Here is a 16,610-nt window from a genome sequence, read left to right on the forward strand (position 1 = left end):
AAACACTAAAGCGCATGGGTATTGATGCGCCTTGAATTGCAAAACATCTGCCATTTACTCTCAACCACTTGAGCAAGATTTGAATAAGAATTAAAAAAAAAAGCAACCCTTTGGCGCACTGTCTTAGCCGTACGTGAAACAACAGCTACTGCGCTGGGCAGAGATCAGTGTGGATCATTTTAATACATTTAATTTTGTTCATATTAATACGAATAAGAATCCCTATCTCTCGGCCTCGGTTAGACAGATTTATGACAATGAAGTTCAGATAAAGTCCCGCTGATGAGGTCCAGCTCTTTACGCACAGCTTCATCCGCTGTCGTCTAAACCCACACTTGGTTTCAAACAATAGCAGTCCAGACTAAAAATTAACTAGACTAATTGTCGTTGTTGAAAGCTACTTAAATATCTTGGCAGTTCAAAAAAAAGAAAAAAAAAACCCGATCCAACACTGACATCATTTGGTGTTTAAGTTGATTTGAACTCATCATCCCACGCAACGCTGAACTGAAGAAGTTTATTTTGAAATAATAGGATGGCAAATCTCAGGATACCTATCTGACGAGGCTGCTTGAGTGTAAGTCAGTTTGTGTGTGTGTGTGTGTGTGTGTGTGTGTGTGTGTGTGTGTGTGTGTGTGTGTGTGTGTGTTGTTTTGGGAAGCCAAAAGAAGGACCAGCCAAAGTTTTCCCATGGTTTTCCCTTTATCTGAGAAAAGTGGAAAATTGAAAGGTACAAGTGAAAAGCCACGGGGGCGTTCCTCCAATTTTCCTCGCTCCTGAGGCTATTTTGTAAAACAGAAATATGTCCCCCTCAGCAGAAATTCTGAGTCCTGCCTCTTGAGGACAATGGCTTCTTCTTCTTAATAGTCATGCAATTAAAGCGAGCGTGTTAGCCGCTTTAATGTTTGCAGCAGTGTTAATCAAAACTATCAGCATGAATAAAGCAACTGTGTCTCATTTACTTTTGATCAATTGCCATCTTTCATGCAGCAACACTTCTTCTAACCCTCCCCACTGTGACTGTCCTCTCGACACTGGATGACACCGTCGAAATCTGCATGCGTGACAACGTGTGTGGCGAATCTAACTCTGAAATTGGTATGAAATCGTCAATTTGTTAGTGTCACAGCGTTCAGCTCCCCCAAAGCGCCATATGCCATGCTAAGTGGCACTATTTACCAATTCGTTCCCAGTTTCACGGTCCATCCTCCCCATCGCCCGGCCAGAAAACTGAATAGCCCTCAACAAAATGGCAATTTACCCTCAGGAATTATCACATACCCCCCGCGGCAAGACCCTTTCCGCTTCACTTGGAGGGGCAGCGCAGCCTGACTGAGCGCCACTGCATGAAACTTTTGCTTTCGAGTGGAGAGGAAAATTTTCTCTCTCTCTCTCTCTCTCTCTCTCTCTCTCTCTCTCTCTCTCTCTCTCTGCAGCAGCCTTGCATGTCCCGTCAGTGAGTGAAGCAGTCAAACCAAATACTCTGACACATGAGCACAGAGGACGACAGGTGAGTGTTGTTTGAAGGTGATACCCAGAGCGTGAAGCCTCATTGCTCTTATGAACGGCACCCTGTGCGCATTAGCATCTCCCACACTGTCCTGAGTCGCTATTATCATTCCCTGTGAATACAATTTTTTGAAGATGAATGGATGTTTGGCAGCAATGATCAGGGCTGAAGTTGGTTAAAAGATCTGAGCAAAAAGGTGGAAAATTTGTTTGACATAAATATATATATACATTTCTGTTTAATGAAAGGGATTTTTTTTCACCCTAGAGAGTAATAACACTTTTTGTAATGGGGTCAAGAGGGGATCTTGTCTGAAACTGGACCGGCAGTATCATTCATTGTGTAGTTACAGAGGTGCAAGTCCCTCACCAGTAGTCTCACATGAAGAGGAATGATCCCTCCATGGAGCCGTCAGTGTTCCAAAAAGACATATTAAATATAGCACAAAAAAAAAACAGAACAAAATGACTGAATAGAGTTTATTACTTATTCAGTTCAATAAATGTTAACAGGAAAAGTGCCACATGAACAAAATGGCACACAAAGAATCTGGACCTATGAATTATGTAAAAACAGCCCTGACATGCTGCACCTGCTGCCATGTCTCTAACATCAGTATTTGGGATGTGTCTTTTTTTTTAATATTTAAAATGTGAATAAAATATATATATCAATGTCCTACAGTCCAACTCCCTTGACAATAATGGACCCGTGGAGCTCAAGCGGCAACAGAGGACGTCAAAATCAATGAGAATGTTTACATTATCAATTATAGCAATGGCCCTGCTTGTTAATTATCTCAGAACATATAAAATTAGTTTGGTGAATATCAAGAGTGCACAGGCCAACAGTGTGCCTCTGTCTGCCTTTCACACAAGTGAAGTGTGGTGCCACCATGTGGTGAGATAAGGCAACTTCAATTTTCATTCCTCACTCACACTGCTGAGGTGTACAGCGATATCCATCCATTTTCAACTTCTTATCCTGTTAAGGGCCTTTGGGGGGTGGAGCCTATCCCAGCAGCTGAGAGGCGGAGTTCACCCTGGACCAGTCGCCTGTCCATCACAGGGCCAACACACAGAGACAGACAACCATTCACACTCACAGTCACACCTACAGTCAATTTAGAGTATCAATCAGCCTTGTCCCCTCTTGATGTCTTTGGACTGTGGGAGGAAGCTGGAGTACCAGAGAGAACCCACGCAGGAACAGGGAGAACATGGAGACTCACACAGAAAGATCCTGTGCTCCAGCCAGGACTCGAACCCAGAACCTTCTTGCTGTGAGGCCACAGTGCTGACCACTGCACCACCGCGCTGCTCAATTCCTAATTTAATTCAGTAATAGAATTTGATGGAGTATTACTGAATGCAAAGACACTGATAAATAGCAGCTTCAAAAGATATTTAATCATTCAAACAAAATATGAGTGCAATCCTAAGAATGTAAGCATTTCAAGAACAACATAAGATGTTTGCAGAAAGGTGAGCAGAGAAACCTTTTAACTGCAATGAAGCAACATCATCTACTGAAGACGTAAAGGAAGCTTGAACAGAGGAGGCTGCATGTTGCAAATCACCTCTTTGTGAAGCCGCTACTGGCTAATTGTTTTAGTGTAATTCTGAATGAGACCTTGGAAGTACTGCTGTGTGTTTTTGTGAGGTTGAAATATAATGATGTAGCATTTTGGTAGGAAATACCACAGTAGAAAGCAGTAGAGACTGAAGAGTACTGCCAGAGCGTTGAGACTGTGGATGGATTTGCTCTGGTAAAGCAGTAATTCAGAGGCGAAGATGATCCAGGTGAGGATGAGCAGGAGGAGGCAGAAGGTTATAGCTTTGGCCTCGTTGTAATTTTTAGGGAGGTCCTTCCCCATGTAGGAGAAAATGAAGCAAAGACAGCCCAGAGATACAGTCAAAATCACAGGGGCAGAGAGTGCTTTGACGTTGATGTCACAGGTAAGTATGATTTTGTCTGGATAACAAAACGTATCATTGTAAGGCCTGGCGGGACTGAAATAATGGCTTATTTGAAGTAAGAGTCCCTGAGTAAGAAACGCCACAGTGATGACCAGCCACTGGCCGTGATATTTCATCCACCAACTGTAGAGTTGTGGGAACTTGGCAGCCATCTTAAAAATGCAAACAATTTGAAAAGAGCGTACGACAAAACATGCAAGGCAGGCTGTGAAGAACAGGATGAAGGGCACGAACCTCAAGGCACAAGATGAAACAGTCGGCTTGCCGAAGTAAAAGAATACACTCACACTACTAACACTGAGGCAGCCTAGAACTAGGAAGCACATCGGCCCCCCTGCAGATCTGACGACAGGAGTCTGGTAGTTGACGGCGAAGAGAAGCGACACGCCTAATGAGAGGACCACCAGGGTGCAGGCGCCAACCATTATCAGGATAGCTCCAGTGCCTGTGAAGGAGACATACTCCACCACACGCAGATTACAGGATGTACTTGCTACTGCGGACCATTCTGTCTCCTCACAGGTGAAGCACTTGAAGGGATCCGCTGAGAGGGAGAGATTGATGGAGAAAATTTAAGATGGATCCTTGAAAGGTGTTTAGGTGAAGAGAGGCAGAGAAAGCAGATGTTTGCGCATAGCCATCTTTTGAGATATGTGAGGATGGTCTCATTTGTAGTATGCAGTCTTAAAATGTGCTTTTATTATGTGAATGAGTATAGAAGAAGATAAACAAAATTAGGACACGAAATATGTGAGTGTTTATGTTTTTGCAGGCTTTCAACTCCACAATTCTAGCAACAGAAACCATTTAAATATCAGACCTTTCGACTCCTAGACGGTCGAATTACTTGGCAGATTTGCACTGTTTACACTTTAAGAAACCTTTTATACAAGATAGATTAATAGAGAGATAGATTGATAGATAGACAGATAGATCAATAGATAGATAGATAGATAGATAGATAGATAGATAGATAGATAGATAGAAACGTTACAGCCATTTCAACATATTGTTGATTGGGATTTGTCTTCGTGCAAATGCTCATTTAAAAAAGAACATTACAACAGCAACATTAAGAACAAGTACAGAAACAATAGACCTCATAGAACTGTGGAAGATACATAAAAACCATACAGCCTTTACCACACATAAGGAATTTAGTTAAAAAAGTTAAGAGTTACAGTTAAAAACTACAGTTGGGCTTCACCCTCAGTTGTTGTGAGGTATCGAGGGCCTCAGTGCCTAGAAAGAGCTGAAGCACATGTTGCTATTTTTTAAAGTGCGAGTTGTCTGGTGCTAAGCCTTCTAGCACAAAGTGCTTGTTCATTGGGGCAGGAGTTGAGGTGTCGGACAGCCCTGTTCTTAAAGCAACATGTCCTGCACTTTAGACTGTGAAATCTCCAGTCAGAGGGGAGGGGGTTGAAGGAGGCGTAGGCAGGGTGTGAAGGATCTCCCATCACGTTCTCCTCCTCTCGCGTAACGCGCGTGGCATATAGAGAGGCCTTCTCACACTCGGTTGTGTTGCTATACCACACCGTCACTGAAAAGGTGAGCATGCTCTGACCAGTAGCTGTATAGAAGCTGAGCTTCCCCTCCCTGGACACTCAAACTTTCTCGGTTGGCACAGAGAGTGAAGCCTCTGGTGGGCCTTGCTAAAAATGTGGCTGGTGCGCCACATCTTGTCCTTCTGTTTGTTGTTGTTTACCTGTGACGTTGGCGTAAGTTCCGTTCAGACAGACTTCACAAGTAAAGCAGCAGTTGTGGATTCCATCTTGCTTCTTTGCGTATCCTGCAGGACATTCTTGGGAACAGACTGACGTCGGCACCTGTTCGAGACAGCTGTTTAGCAGCACATTTTTAAACGTGTTCTGTAAAAGTTATCTATGTTACAGCTCAGAAGTTGCGTCACTTCGCTTGCGCAATCAAACATAAAACTTCACATCCCAAGGAGAGAGGTAGAGCAAAGCCTCTTTAACCGCATATATTCAAAAGCACTTAAAAAAAAACTTACTTTTCCCTTTGTGTACCATTGAATTTTGCTGGCGTTGATGTAGAAATCAAACATCGGGCGAAATTTGTAAAAGCCGATCTCCTCTGCATCCCCACTGTTGTTCCAGAAAACTATAGAATAGAATCCATATTTGGGGTCGCCATTCTCGTCGAACTGAAAATTCCTATTTAAAAGCCTGAAGTAGGACCTTTTCAGTTCACTTAGCACCTAACGCGGGCACACAAACATCCAGTTGATCCGTCACTCATTTGTGTTCTCATGATAATCAAAAAATGGTGGCGATAACAACAGTATGGTGAAGGGTACTTACCATGTGTGGGTGCAAGTTCGTACTGCGATCACACCTGCCAGCTTCACATTGCAAAGCATTGTGCAAAGCATGAGCGATGGCATATACAGCAGAATACACTGGAAAATTGAAAGATGGCTCTGCATCGATGATATCTTTTGGACTCAGGCTGCTGCAGTTGCACACCTGGTTGCAAAATGTCTCTCCTTCATCGTCGCAGTGACTTTTGGATTTGGTGGCAATGATAAATTCGGTGAACCCAGGTACAGTAACTGCTGGCTCAGACACCCCGAGTACGGTTCCAATACTTTGGATTCCTTCATGCTTTGGGAGTCTCTTATTTAAGGACCAGGCATCCCCGGCTATCCACACCTTGTTTGTGACATTGTCTCGTATTGCAGACTCGATGAGAACCTCAGCGGTCCATTCAGCCGCAAAGACGATGACCACATGGACTCTCTGCTGCTCTATTTGTTTGAATATTTCAGAGTAGTCTGTGTAATGGTTGAGACCTCTGGTGTACGCCAGGCAGATCTCGGTGTCCTTTATCATCTTTATGAACCATTCCAGTCCATCATTGCCGTAATCATTATCGATGTTAAGGAAAGCAACCCAGCGCCAGTTGAAGTGCTGCACAATGGTGATAATCACCTCCATGACGTCTTTATTGGGATGCACTGTTCTCAGGAAAGAGGGGAAGTTTCGTTTCCTTGAGAAGATGGAACTGGCAGCTCCATAACTGACCTGTTAAAAGAGTAACGGAGATAATTAACTACAATCATACATACTCATCTGTTTTGATGCATGGAAATTGAGAACCAGTTTTAACACCTGGCCGTCTTGGAAAAAGACAAGAGATGGGAAATTTACCATGGGAATGAGATCCATCATGAGCAGAGGCGCTACAGTCAGAGTTTCAGTGCTGGTGAAAGTACCGACCACTGCTACGACTTGAGCCGGATTCTGGCGTGGTTCTCGCCAAGGTTGGATCGAGCCGTTGACTGAGACGAGGTTAAAAACACCGGGGAAGTTGTGCGTATCTGAACAGTGGTCCAAGATCCGATAGCCCAGAGAGACATTTGGCAGGAGTCTGGTGGAGTTATTGATCTCCTCCACAGAGAATCTCATCAGCTGGAACCTCCGATAACTTGACAGGATCAGGGGTTGCCTGTGGACGGAGTGTGTGAGAGCTCCTTCGTTCTTTCAGACGTGATGTCCTTCAGCAGCTCGGGGAAGTCTTGTCAAGTGTATTTGCCAAATTTCTTGTAATTTTTTTTAAAAATAATAATAAAGAAAAATAATAATCACATTAACAGTAGCATCTCAGTAAGATACGAGACTTTTTCAAACATTATTTATTTATTCTGTTTTTATAAATATCAAGGCAGGTTTTTCCATTTAAAAATTTGTTAAAAAGGTCTTACGAATTGAGGAAAAACAAGGCAGACATATTTTGTCACTTCACAACTTCTCATTCACTCAGAAAAATTGCGCCCCTTTTTTTAACCACAAGAAATTTAGAGGAAACGTACTTTGGTTTTTGCAGTGTATTTGGAGAAGGAACCCACCACGGCTCAGAGCGAGACTCACCTGGAACAGTCCATGGCTTCTGGTCGGTCATGAGAAACGGGGCCACTGACGTGATGAACGTCAAAGAGTCCACCGATCAAATAATCTCCGTCTAGCTGGAACTCTGAGGCTGGAGCGCTGCACTGAGCGGAGGCCTGAAGAAGACACTCGAGCAGACAGAGAGAGGCTACAACACGCCTCATTGTTGCAGGAACCGCTTCAGACTTCGAGTTATGAGACGCCTGTGATGGTTTCGCCCCTGCGACCATTCCATCTGTCACGGATACATAAATGGTTGCCGGAGAATTTACAAATGAGTATGCAAAAGCGTCTGCTGCCGCGCAGGCTGCCTGGGACGCGCAGCCACGCAGGTGTAAACGCATGCGCAGGCTCCTTTTCGTCTCAATCACGAATTCATTTGATAATCTGATATTATACAAACTGAGACTCCAAATTATAAATCATTATTCTGGACGGAAATGAAAATAAAAAGAAGAGTTCATGTTAATCATTGAAACAGGAGAACTTTGCTGTGTTAGAAGAATTGCATTTTAGTTTCCTTTGCTCTGGTGTAGACTGGAGACCCCCTTTGGAGAGGAAGTTACATTTGTTTCTCTGATGACTGAACTGATGTCAGAAGAAAAGGAGACTAAACTAGAACCGTCCAATGGAGCTTGATTCCACGCAGCTCATTTGTTTAATCTGCAGTGGAATGACTGTTGTGCTTTGCAGCAGTGTTTTTGTGTACTCATACCTCAAATTCTGCTTGAAACAACGACAGCAAATACTTCCATACATGACAAAAGAGCAGAATCAAGGGCTTGAGGAGAGAAATGACGTGAATCACAATCTGGGAGATGTGAGAGGTGGTTCAAGCTGGCATTAAGACGACCAGACGGAATTCCACAACATGAGGGAACGCCTTTAAAAACGTTGCCAAGTCCCGCTCTGACGTTCAGTGGAGCAGCCCGATTCAAGCTCAGAATATCTGCAAATAATCTGCAATTTGAGGGGAAAAAAAAGGTTGAATTTAAGGTTGAGTCCCTTAGTAAAATTAAAAAGAATAGACACCTAAATACTGTTTCAAGGGACATAGCCTCTTTAATAGCATTTGGAGTGAAAAAAATTACAATTAAGTTATTAAAATCAAGTTGTTTCTTTTTTTTTTTAAACTGTCGCACATGAAAACAATAACATGCAAATTTATGAGAAACATATTTAATCAATCAATCAAATCAAGAACCCAATTAACCAGCTCTGCTTTCATCAATTTAAACTGAAATGAATTTAAACCCTTGTAAATGGTATGATGGTTGAAAGAAAAATCAAAGAAAAATAATCTCAAAAGAAAAAAAAAAGTCATATTTTAAAATATATATATAGATATATACAAATCCTCCAGACAACCCTTTGAAACATCAACTTTTTACAGGAAAATGTTTGATCCCTTACTACAGTGCTGATCATTCTTCAGTAATGACAGAAAATCCCATTTTATGGAGAAAAAAAACAAACAAACAAAAAAAAAACAAAACAGGGTTACAGAAAAAGTGTGATCGCCACCCACTTCATCCATTTGTTATAGCAAATGCTCAGTTTTCTTATGTTTCCTCTGAAAAAGAAAGAACAGTTTGCATGGAATAATGGGTTTCCATTACTTTTCAAAGTACATACAGATTATAAATGAGTACAACAACTAAACTACACAAATCAACTGGACCCCAGTCTTTGAAACACAGATGATTAAAACCAGAATTATGCTTCTCCGGAGATGCACGGAAACATCTCGATGAACCTTAACCCAGAAGGGTGTTACGGTGGTTGCACGAGCTCGTGGAGGAGCCAACGTGCACACCTTCCAAGTCACTGTGTGTTGTGTGAGTGTGCACCTGCACATCAAGCAAGTTGATTCCTGGATTCAACTGCTCTCAGTACGCACGTCTGCAATGGAGACGGAAAAAAAAAACAACACAAATAAGTGTGTAACATACAAGTAGAAAAGACAGTCACACAAGTGTCTCCAAGCTAACACCGTGCGCATTGACATGCACCCGGAGAACCATAATTCCACCTTAAATGTTTCAAAGAGAAAAGGTCAATGGGATGAACAAGCGATCGCTCGACAATAATTTCATATTCTCCTGTAATAACTGGGCGTGCACTTTAGAGACAGGAGCCATTGTAATTAATTAGCCACATAACGCTCGGAGAACCGGGAGGTAATTTCATATGGATTAAAGGGACACTAACTTAACTGTAACTCAACAACGGTGTAAAATCATCGCGATGAAATGTTGACTACCGGCAACAGAAATAGATAATCTGGGGTGTCACTTGTCTTGCAATATGCACCTGATAATGTTTTATTTCAGTCCGTGATTCACCCTGGCGAATGAGCGACTGCATGTGTAGCCATTTTGTGATTTAACCAATGGGATAATATTTATCAGCGTAATCATTCCCAGAGATGCATGATCACAGGTGCCCCTCATGGATGCACATTCAGGTAAAATGCAACTGTTCTCTCCAAACTGGCTTCACCAAGCAGCAGCAGACTTTTAACACAACTAGAGGACCCATTAAGTTCCTTCAGACTTTAGCATACGCATTTAATCATATCATCACTTTGCTACCAACACGAATAACTTTCCATGTTCCATATATAACCTGTTACAAATGAGTAGGTGCCAATATATTAATCAAAAACTGGCTGGTTTATTTCAGTTGAGGAGAAGGAGGTGGACTGAAATTACAATCATTGAAAACAAAAATCACTGCAGGAAAAAAATCACTTTTTCAGTGTGGTTCTTGCTGACTTCATACTTACCCCATGGGGTTAAAAAGGCAAAAAGGCAGCACTGAGTCTGACTGAACAAATGCAGGCCAATTCTAAAATAAGGATTGAAGTCCTCATAGTAACGCCCCCCCACCCCCACCCCCCACCCCACCCCCAACAGGCAAAGACAAAATTTCCAGACCAATTTGATCTGTGCTGCTCCACTTACAACACTCTCAAATATGGACCTAAAGGTCAAGAGTTTTATGCTATGTTGTCATGTTATTGACCCCCTACCCTTACAAAAAAAACCAAACAAACAAAAAAGCAAAATAAAATTTAGAAAAAAAAAAAAGGAAAACAAACCATCTATCCCAGGCACTCCCCCCTAGCCGTGACTGGTACATTTCAAAATGGAAGGAGTAAGTTGGGCGTTTTTAACTAGCAAAAGCTTTCCCTGTGTCTTCCTTGCCTTTGTATGTCCTCTTCCCGTGTGTGAAGGGTAGGTATCTGTACTTGATCATATGCTAGAGAGAGTGGGAAACAAAAAAAGAGGAGAGAATTAGCGAGAGGTATTTCTGTTGTTCGCTCAAACATTTCCACAAACTTAAAGAGTTCTGAAAGTCTCACAATCATAGGAAAGAGCGGGGAATGCGAAGTTTTGCTGTCATTTTTTTTCCGGAACAAAGACCACTAGATGGCACAATTTATGGAATTTTTTTCTTCAATTTTACAAAGCGCTATCATTTTTTTGAATGAAAAAGTTTGTTTTTCTTGAATTGTTTTAAGAATCCTTTGAATCAAGTTTGTTAACAGTTATAATCGGCCACAAAAAAAAAACCTGTTGGCTTTTGGTTCTTTGTAATACATTTTACAAGTAAAAAAAAACAAAAACGGTGGGAAATATAGTCGTTAGTTTATATATCATAAAAGAAAAAAGGATGTATACAACACAAAAAAACCCATCAAGTGTTTAGCTTCGCTAAATGCTTCGTCATTGAGTCGTTTCCCCTTTGGTTTTTGAGTTGCATTCTAAATTCTGGCGTTGGATTCATGTTCTTCTCCAGCGTGACTGCAGTGCGGCCAGTGCCAGCGTACAAATCAACACGCGTTTTATTTAGTTTACCTTGATCTGCCTCTTCATGGTAATGCAGAAGAGCATGATGAAGTACATTACAAGTATAGGCCAGAACACTGGCACGTTGAAGGCATCAAAAAATGTGCAAATCATGGCGATGATGATGCCTTTTGTTGCTGAATGCCTGGAAAGAAAAGTAACACAACTTCAGTGTACACAATACCAACGATGACGCTGTGCTGTACTGGATGTGGAGAGCATATTTGTGTTGATACCAAAGGTTAATGTGGGAAAGGGATTTCAGCGTCAGATGATGACAGTCATCAGGACTGAAGAACTCAAGCCAGCAAACAGGTATCATCTTGTAACTTACTCTCTCAGGGCTACTCCATGGCCATGCGAGGCCATCCAGGAGGAAGGGGATGATTTATGGCTGGCTTTGGTTTCTGCTACAATTCTACATCCTGTTACAAATAAGCTCTGCCTGACTAAGCCTTTGACCACACGCATCATTCTACAGAATACAATTTGCAATCACACTGTGGATAAAGTGATAGACGCCCACAACACGAGCCGCAGTCTCACCAGAATTTGAATTCAGGCAACCTCCTGATGAAAGGTCGGAACTCCTCGTTCTGCTTGGTAGGAAGGGATGGGCCCTCGTCTACAGGAGAGAAGGTTGCAGGAGAATGACCCAGTTAATAACCAGGAGGTTTATTCAGCCATGAATCTGCACAAAGACCAACATCATTCAAATGCACTTTCATTGTTTATGTTTTGACCATCATTGGCGGTTGAAATGCCGGAAGTCTGGAACATTCACAATCTGTCTAAAAAGAAAAATGCATGATTTGAGCCCCGTGCAGTCACGTATGAGTGCTGCATTGTCACTTTTTAATGCTTTAAGTGTGAAGAAGTCTGGCGTTGCCCTCTGTATCCACTTATTCCAGGTATCCACCCTTAAATGTGTAAAACGTGCAACAGAACTCGGCTATTTGGAAGATTGTGTTTATGAACAAATTAACATCTGAAAGAGAAACTTAACATTCTTCAGTGGAAAAGGTTTCTGGGCTTGCCCGAGAACAAATACCGTGAAATGTTTTCAGTCCAGAGCATGTCCCTGCTGCACACCTTGAACAGGTTCAGTCCATCACATCACGTGTAGACACACGACCGTTCACACTCACACCTACAGGCAACTTAGTCTCCAATTACCCCAACTCGGATGTTTAAGAAGGTTTTGTTGTGAGGTGAAATTCCTAACCACTGCATGAATGACAAAAAAAAAGTATTTTGACATCTTTTTTTTGTTTTAAAAGAGCATATTTAAGGGATATTTTTTATTACATATTCAAGGGCATTTTCTATGATTTTAAGGAAAAAAACCCAGCACTCCTGAGAGCAAAGACTAAATATAGTCTGATAGGAGAACGGCTCCATCTTAGAAACTACAAGGAGCACAATCCAGTTTTTCGTGTCTATGGCCTCATAAAAAGTTGCATATAAAGATATGCACACTTTTGAAGTGTAAAAAAGAATATTTTACGAGACATACACATCCTTTTTTTCCCCCCCATGTTCCCCCAATTTATCTGACTGCTGAAAAAGGAGCACATTTTTGTTTGATTTAAAAAAATGTCAAAGTTGTTCTGAGCTCAAAGTAAGTCAATACTTCAAGATTTGAGACCAAGCAGAACAAAATGTTGTGAAATTTCCCTTGACGTGATGAAAATGACCTTCAGTTGCTTATACTGCTGCTGATTCTTCATTTATTACTGGATTTTATTCAATTTAATGTGAACGCTACTGAACAACAATCGTGACAAGTCAAAACAACAACAACAACAAACGACACTAAACAAAAAGAGAACAGCCAGGCGGCACACTAAGAGGAAATCAACCGACAGCTACACAAAACCACCACATCATCAAAAGTTGATCAAAGAGTGAACTTGCCTTCATCAAGCAGAGAAGGATCCACTTTTGGCGATAGAAAAGCAATGAAGAGGTTGAGGTGGTAGATCCCCAAAGCATATGTTACAATATACCAACCCTGAAAATGGGTCAAGAAATGTCAACAGTTTAAAAGACTTTCAGGCAATAAACACGAATGAGCATCTTTGCTGGTAAAAACTACACAAATAAAAAGAAAAAAATCCTTGCATGGAAGTACAACAAGACAGAGGCGTTGTAGTTGAACACATAACATCAGAGGGTCACATGTCAACGGTGTCATTCGAACACCTGAAGCTAGAAGCATCCATCCCTTCAAAACAGTGACTGAGCAAACACATATCTGTACTGTCACTGTCCCCCATGGCGATTTTTGACGTTAGAGAAGATATGCAGAATATAATGAGTAATGTAATAGCACATCTACTGTTCAAATAAATGCTAGGGGTCAACGGACAACTCTATCTGCCAGTCTAATCAAACTGGACATTGCAAACCACAGAAATGGAATGACTAACGGCACATCAATCAGCAAGCATACTTACATATTCTAATGACAGAGTTGTAGGGGAAGAACAGCAATTACCTGTAGTATGTACACTCTGATCATGTATACAGCAGTAAGTAGAAGGGTAGCTGCCCATCGCACTGCATAGAATGGTGTTGACTTGTCGAGCCATGACTGATAGACCTGTTGCAAAACAAAACAAAAAGGAAATGAGAAAGAAAATGAAAGGCATCCTTTCCAGATCCAGATAGACATTATCAACAATGAACTAGTCAGACATGTTCTTGCGTTGACATACTGCAGAGCCTCTCTTTCACTTTATACAAGAGCAGTAAAATTGGGTATTAACTGAGGATCCCGTGACGTAGTACTACCTGCATCTGAGTGTGAAGGAATACAAAGGAGACATCATTATCTTTCAATATTCATTTCCAAACCACTGTTCTATCTGCCTGAGTGATCAATCAACCGAATCTGTGTATCTGCCATTCAACTCCTCAACACACATTTCAGAAATACCTGGAAAACCAAACCACCGTCAAATGAGATATTTAAGGAATGTGGAGATGGAAGAATGTGAGGACTGTGATAACGGGTACAGCAATGCTTGTAGCTGCAAGATTACACAATAGAGGCATTTTTGAAAATAACTAAGTAATTCAACAGAAGTGTATTTAATCACCACAAGGTTGACACACATGCAACATTAACTCTAACTGTTCAATAGTCAGGAAATATTCAATTTACAGTTAAGGATAGAGAATTACATCATTTAATCCCCTAAATATACAAATGTGTGTGTGTGAGTGATAATCATGTTACCTGTCCAACCCGTGTGAAAAAGGCAGCGACTACAGATGTTTTTCCATGGATTGACTCCCCAACACTGTCCCCTTCTGACATTCTGCCAGTGAAGATACGCAGGATGATGTGATTAGCAGAGTGACAAACATACCTAACCCAACTCAAATGGGCTGTGTGGAATAAAGGGAACTGTGCCACTATCAACAACATTACAGTAGATGTATGCGTAGATATAGCTGTAGATTAAAAAATTGTAATTTATTGTTCATAAGAACCTTTCCATTAAAAGAACGACAACATTAATTTAAAAGGCAGACAGTTGTATTGATGTAAATTCTGGCCAATGTAACATTTCCAACTGAATAGCAGCAAGTATGGGTTCCTTAACTTATGACTAATTAAAGTGTGTAGGCCCTGAAAAATCCATTTCGGTAAATTCCTAATTATTTATTTTGGACATTGTTCAAAAATATACTGCATCAGATGATTATTTACAAGTAATACTATGTATAGTATCACAGGTCAAAATCATCTAAGGATCCCAGAACAGATGCACGTAGGATTATGGAAGTTGTAGGTCCCTAACGCCATAATTCTAAACACAACATGTGTTGGTGTTAGCGATTAAAAAGAAGAAGAAGAAGGCATCTATGCAAATGAAAATGGTTCCTGAAAAAGACGACGAAGACATAGAAACTGAGCACGAGTGACGTTCATATTTGTTACATTCAAATAAACTCTTAGTATCAACCGCGATGAAGGAAGTTCCGGAAGAGAAGCAAATGCTCAAGACATGAGATGACCAACGAGGAGAAGGCAGGAATTATTACCATGTTAGATTAGTAACGCTAGGAAACTGCCCAGAGAACAGCATGAATATCTTCTCCTTTACAACTGAACAAACTGAGTAATGTTAAACATTACCGTAATTAATCAATAGTGGCATACATACATAGGAATTTCAGAGAATCATGGACTCTCTATAGAGCAGATTAAACCCTCACTAACCTTCAGAATTTCTGACAGTGATAAAGTATCGCCGTCCCAAATCCACTGCGTTTCCTTTACGAGGCATTTGATTTGATTTTTTAAAAATATTTGCTTGAAAAACCCACACCGACCGTATTGAGCTGTTCTTGTTGCTAATGCTAACGCTAGCTGCGGATGTAGCTAGCATCCAAGACGGCTAGCTAATCAGCTACTTAGTCAATTAACAAAGCATTACGGGGAAACAGTGGAAACAAGTGATACAATGCATGTTATTACTATTTGGCCGGAGATCTTTATCTTACATAAACGTTACTCACATTAGACTGCAGCCCTGGGAAAAAGCTAACTAGCCATCTAATTGCACATTGACCTTCGGCCCAAATTACCTCTTATGTGGGTTATGTAGTTTTGTTAAACCTTCTTTTTTACTTCCATCGACCTTTAGTTTAATTAAAAGAAATACATTTCCCACAAGTCCTGCCCAGCGGACGATAAAGATTTTAGCTAAGACTGTAGTTCACGACTTAAACCATTCCCTTCAATACACGTACTCAAGGAGAACATTGAACTACAAGTACCAGCTACGAGTTCGAAATGCGACAACTCACTTCCGGACAGTACGTTGGCAGCGGCTTCGCGGCTAGCCAGCTAGCCCAGTTGGAAATCACTAATAATAAGTTAAAACATTTCGACTCTACTGAATGGAATTAATTGAATGTAAATTCACCGATGAAATACCTGTGTGAGTCCTTTGTCCGTGTCTTTGCAAATGAAGTGAAATCAATCAATGACAGTCTTTTCTTACCTGATGCAGCCGCTGTGTCACTACCCGGCTCTATCTAGCTAGCTAAACTAGCAAAACTGGTGTGAACACGTCAGTACTTCCGCGAGTATTCTCGCATACGGCAGGCAAAATAGTCGATCTACGAGAATAATAAGGGATCGAACTCGATGGCGTTCATGCGACTTTGTGATCAAATGAAATCTTCAATTTCAGTGCAAGTATTCTTAAACGACCAGTTTAAAATGACGCAACGACTTCATGGCTGCATCGATGCGTTGCTCGCAGAGGTACTTACTTACTACTTAATTTTAATTAAATTTCAAAAAACTTTCTAACAGTATTAAGTCAAAAATTTCGAG

General features: G+C 41.2%; 2 protein-coding genes across 6 annotated transcripts; both read right to left on the reverse strand.

Annotated features, from left to right (window-relative positions):
- Nucleotides 1-2,742: 2,742 nt before the first annotated feature.
- tas1r2.2 (taste receptor, type 1, member 2, tandem duplicate 2) lies at nt 2,743-7,918 on the reverse strand. The gene is made up of 6 exons (XM_086214392.1): nt 7,380-7,918; nt 6,660-6,957; nt 5,811-6,533; nt 5,501-5,707; nt 5,195-5,315; nt 2,743-4,033 (listed from the first exon to the last, which is right to left on the reverse strand). Exons 1-6 carry the CDS (start codon nt 7,739-7,741, stop codon nt 3,105-3,107), a joined length of 2,640 nt encoding a protein of 879 aa, XP_086070518.1. The 5' UTR covers nt 7,742-7,918; the 3' UTR covers nt 2,743-3,104.
- Nucleotides 7,919-8,017: 99 nt separating this feature from the next.
- On the reverse strand, nt 8,018-16,376 carry rer1 (retention in endoplasmic reticulum sorting receptor 1). 5 transcript variants are annotated; one of them, XM_086214412.1, is made up of 8 exons: nt 16,273-16,376; nt 14,496-14,577; nt 13,752-13,856; nt 13,169-13,265; nt 11,798-11,876; nt 11,261-11,396; nt 10,607-10,661; nt 8,020-8,970 (listed from the first exon to the last, which is right to left on the reverse strand). In XM_086214412.1, exons 2-8 carry the CDS (start codon nt 14,574-14,576, stop codon nt 8,960-8,962), a joined length of 564 nt encoding a protein of 187 aa, XP_086070538.1. In that variant the 5' UTR covers nt 14,577; nt 16,273-16,376; the 3' UTR covers nt 8,020-8,959. The 5 variants fall into 5 exon arrangements, with proteins under 5 accessions (XP_086070535.1, XP_086070536.1, XP_086070538.1 ...); XM_086214411.1 differs by having other exon boundaries at nt 8,171-9,299; nt 16,273-16,374; XM_086214409.1 differs by having other exon boundaries at nt 8,018-10,661; nt 16,206-16,305.
- Nucleotides 16,377-16,610: the final 234 nt, after the last annotated feature.

Source organism: Aulostomus chinensis, chromosome 9 (assembly GCF_037954235.1).
Source record: "Aulostomus chinensis isolate RoL2024-O1b breed Wild chromosome 9, RoL_Achi_v1.0, whole genome shotgun sequence".
Lineage (NCBI taxonomy): Eukaryota > Metazoa > Chordata > Actinopteri > Syngnathiformes > Aulostomidae > Aulostomus > Aulostomus chinensis.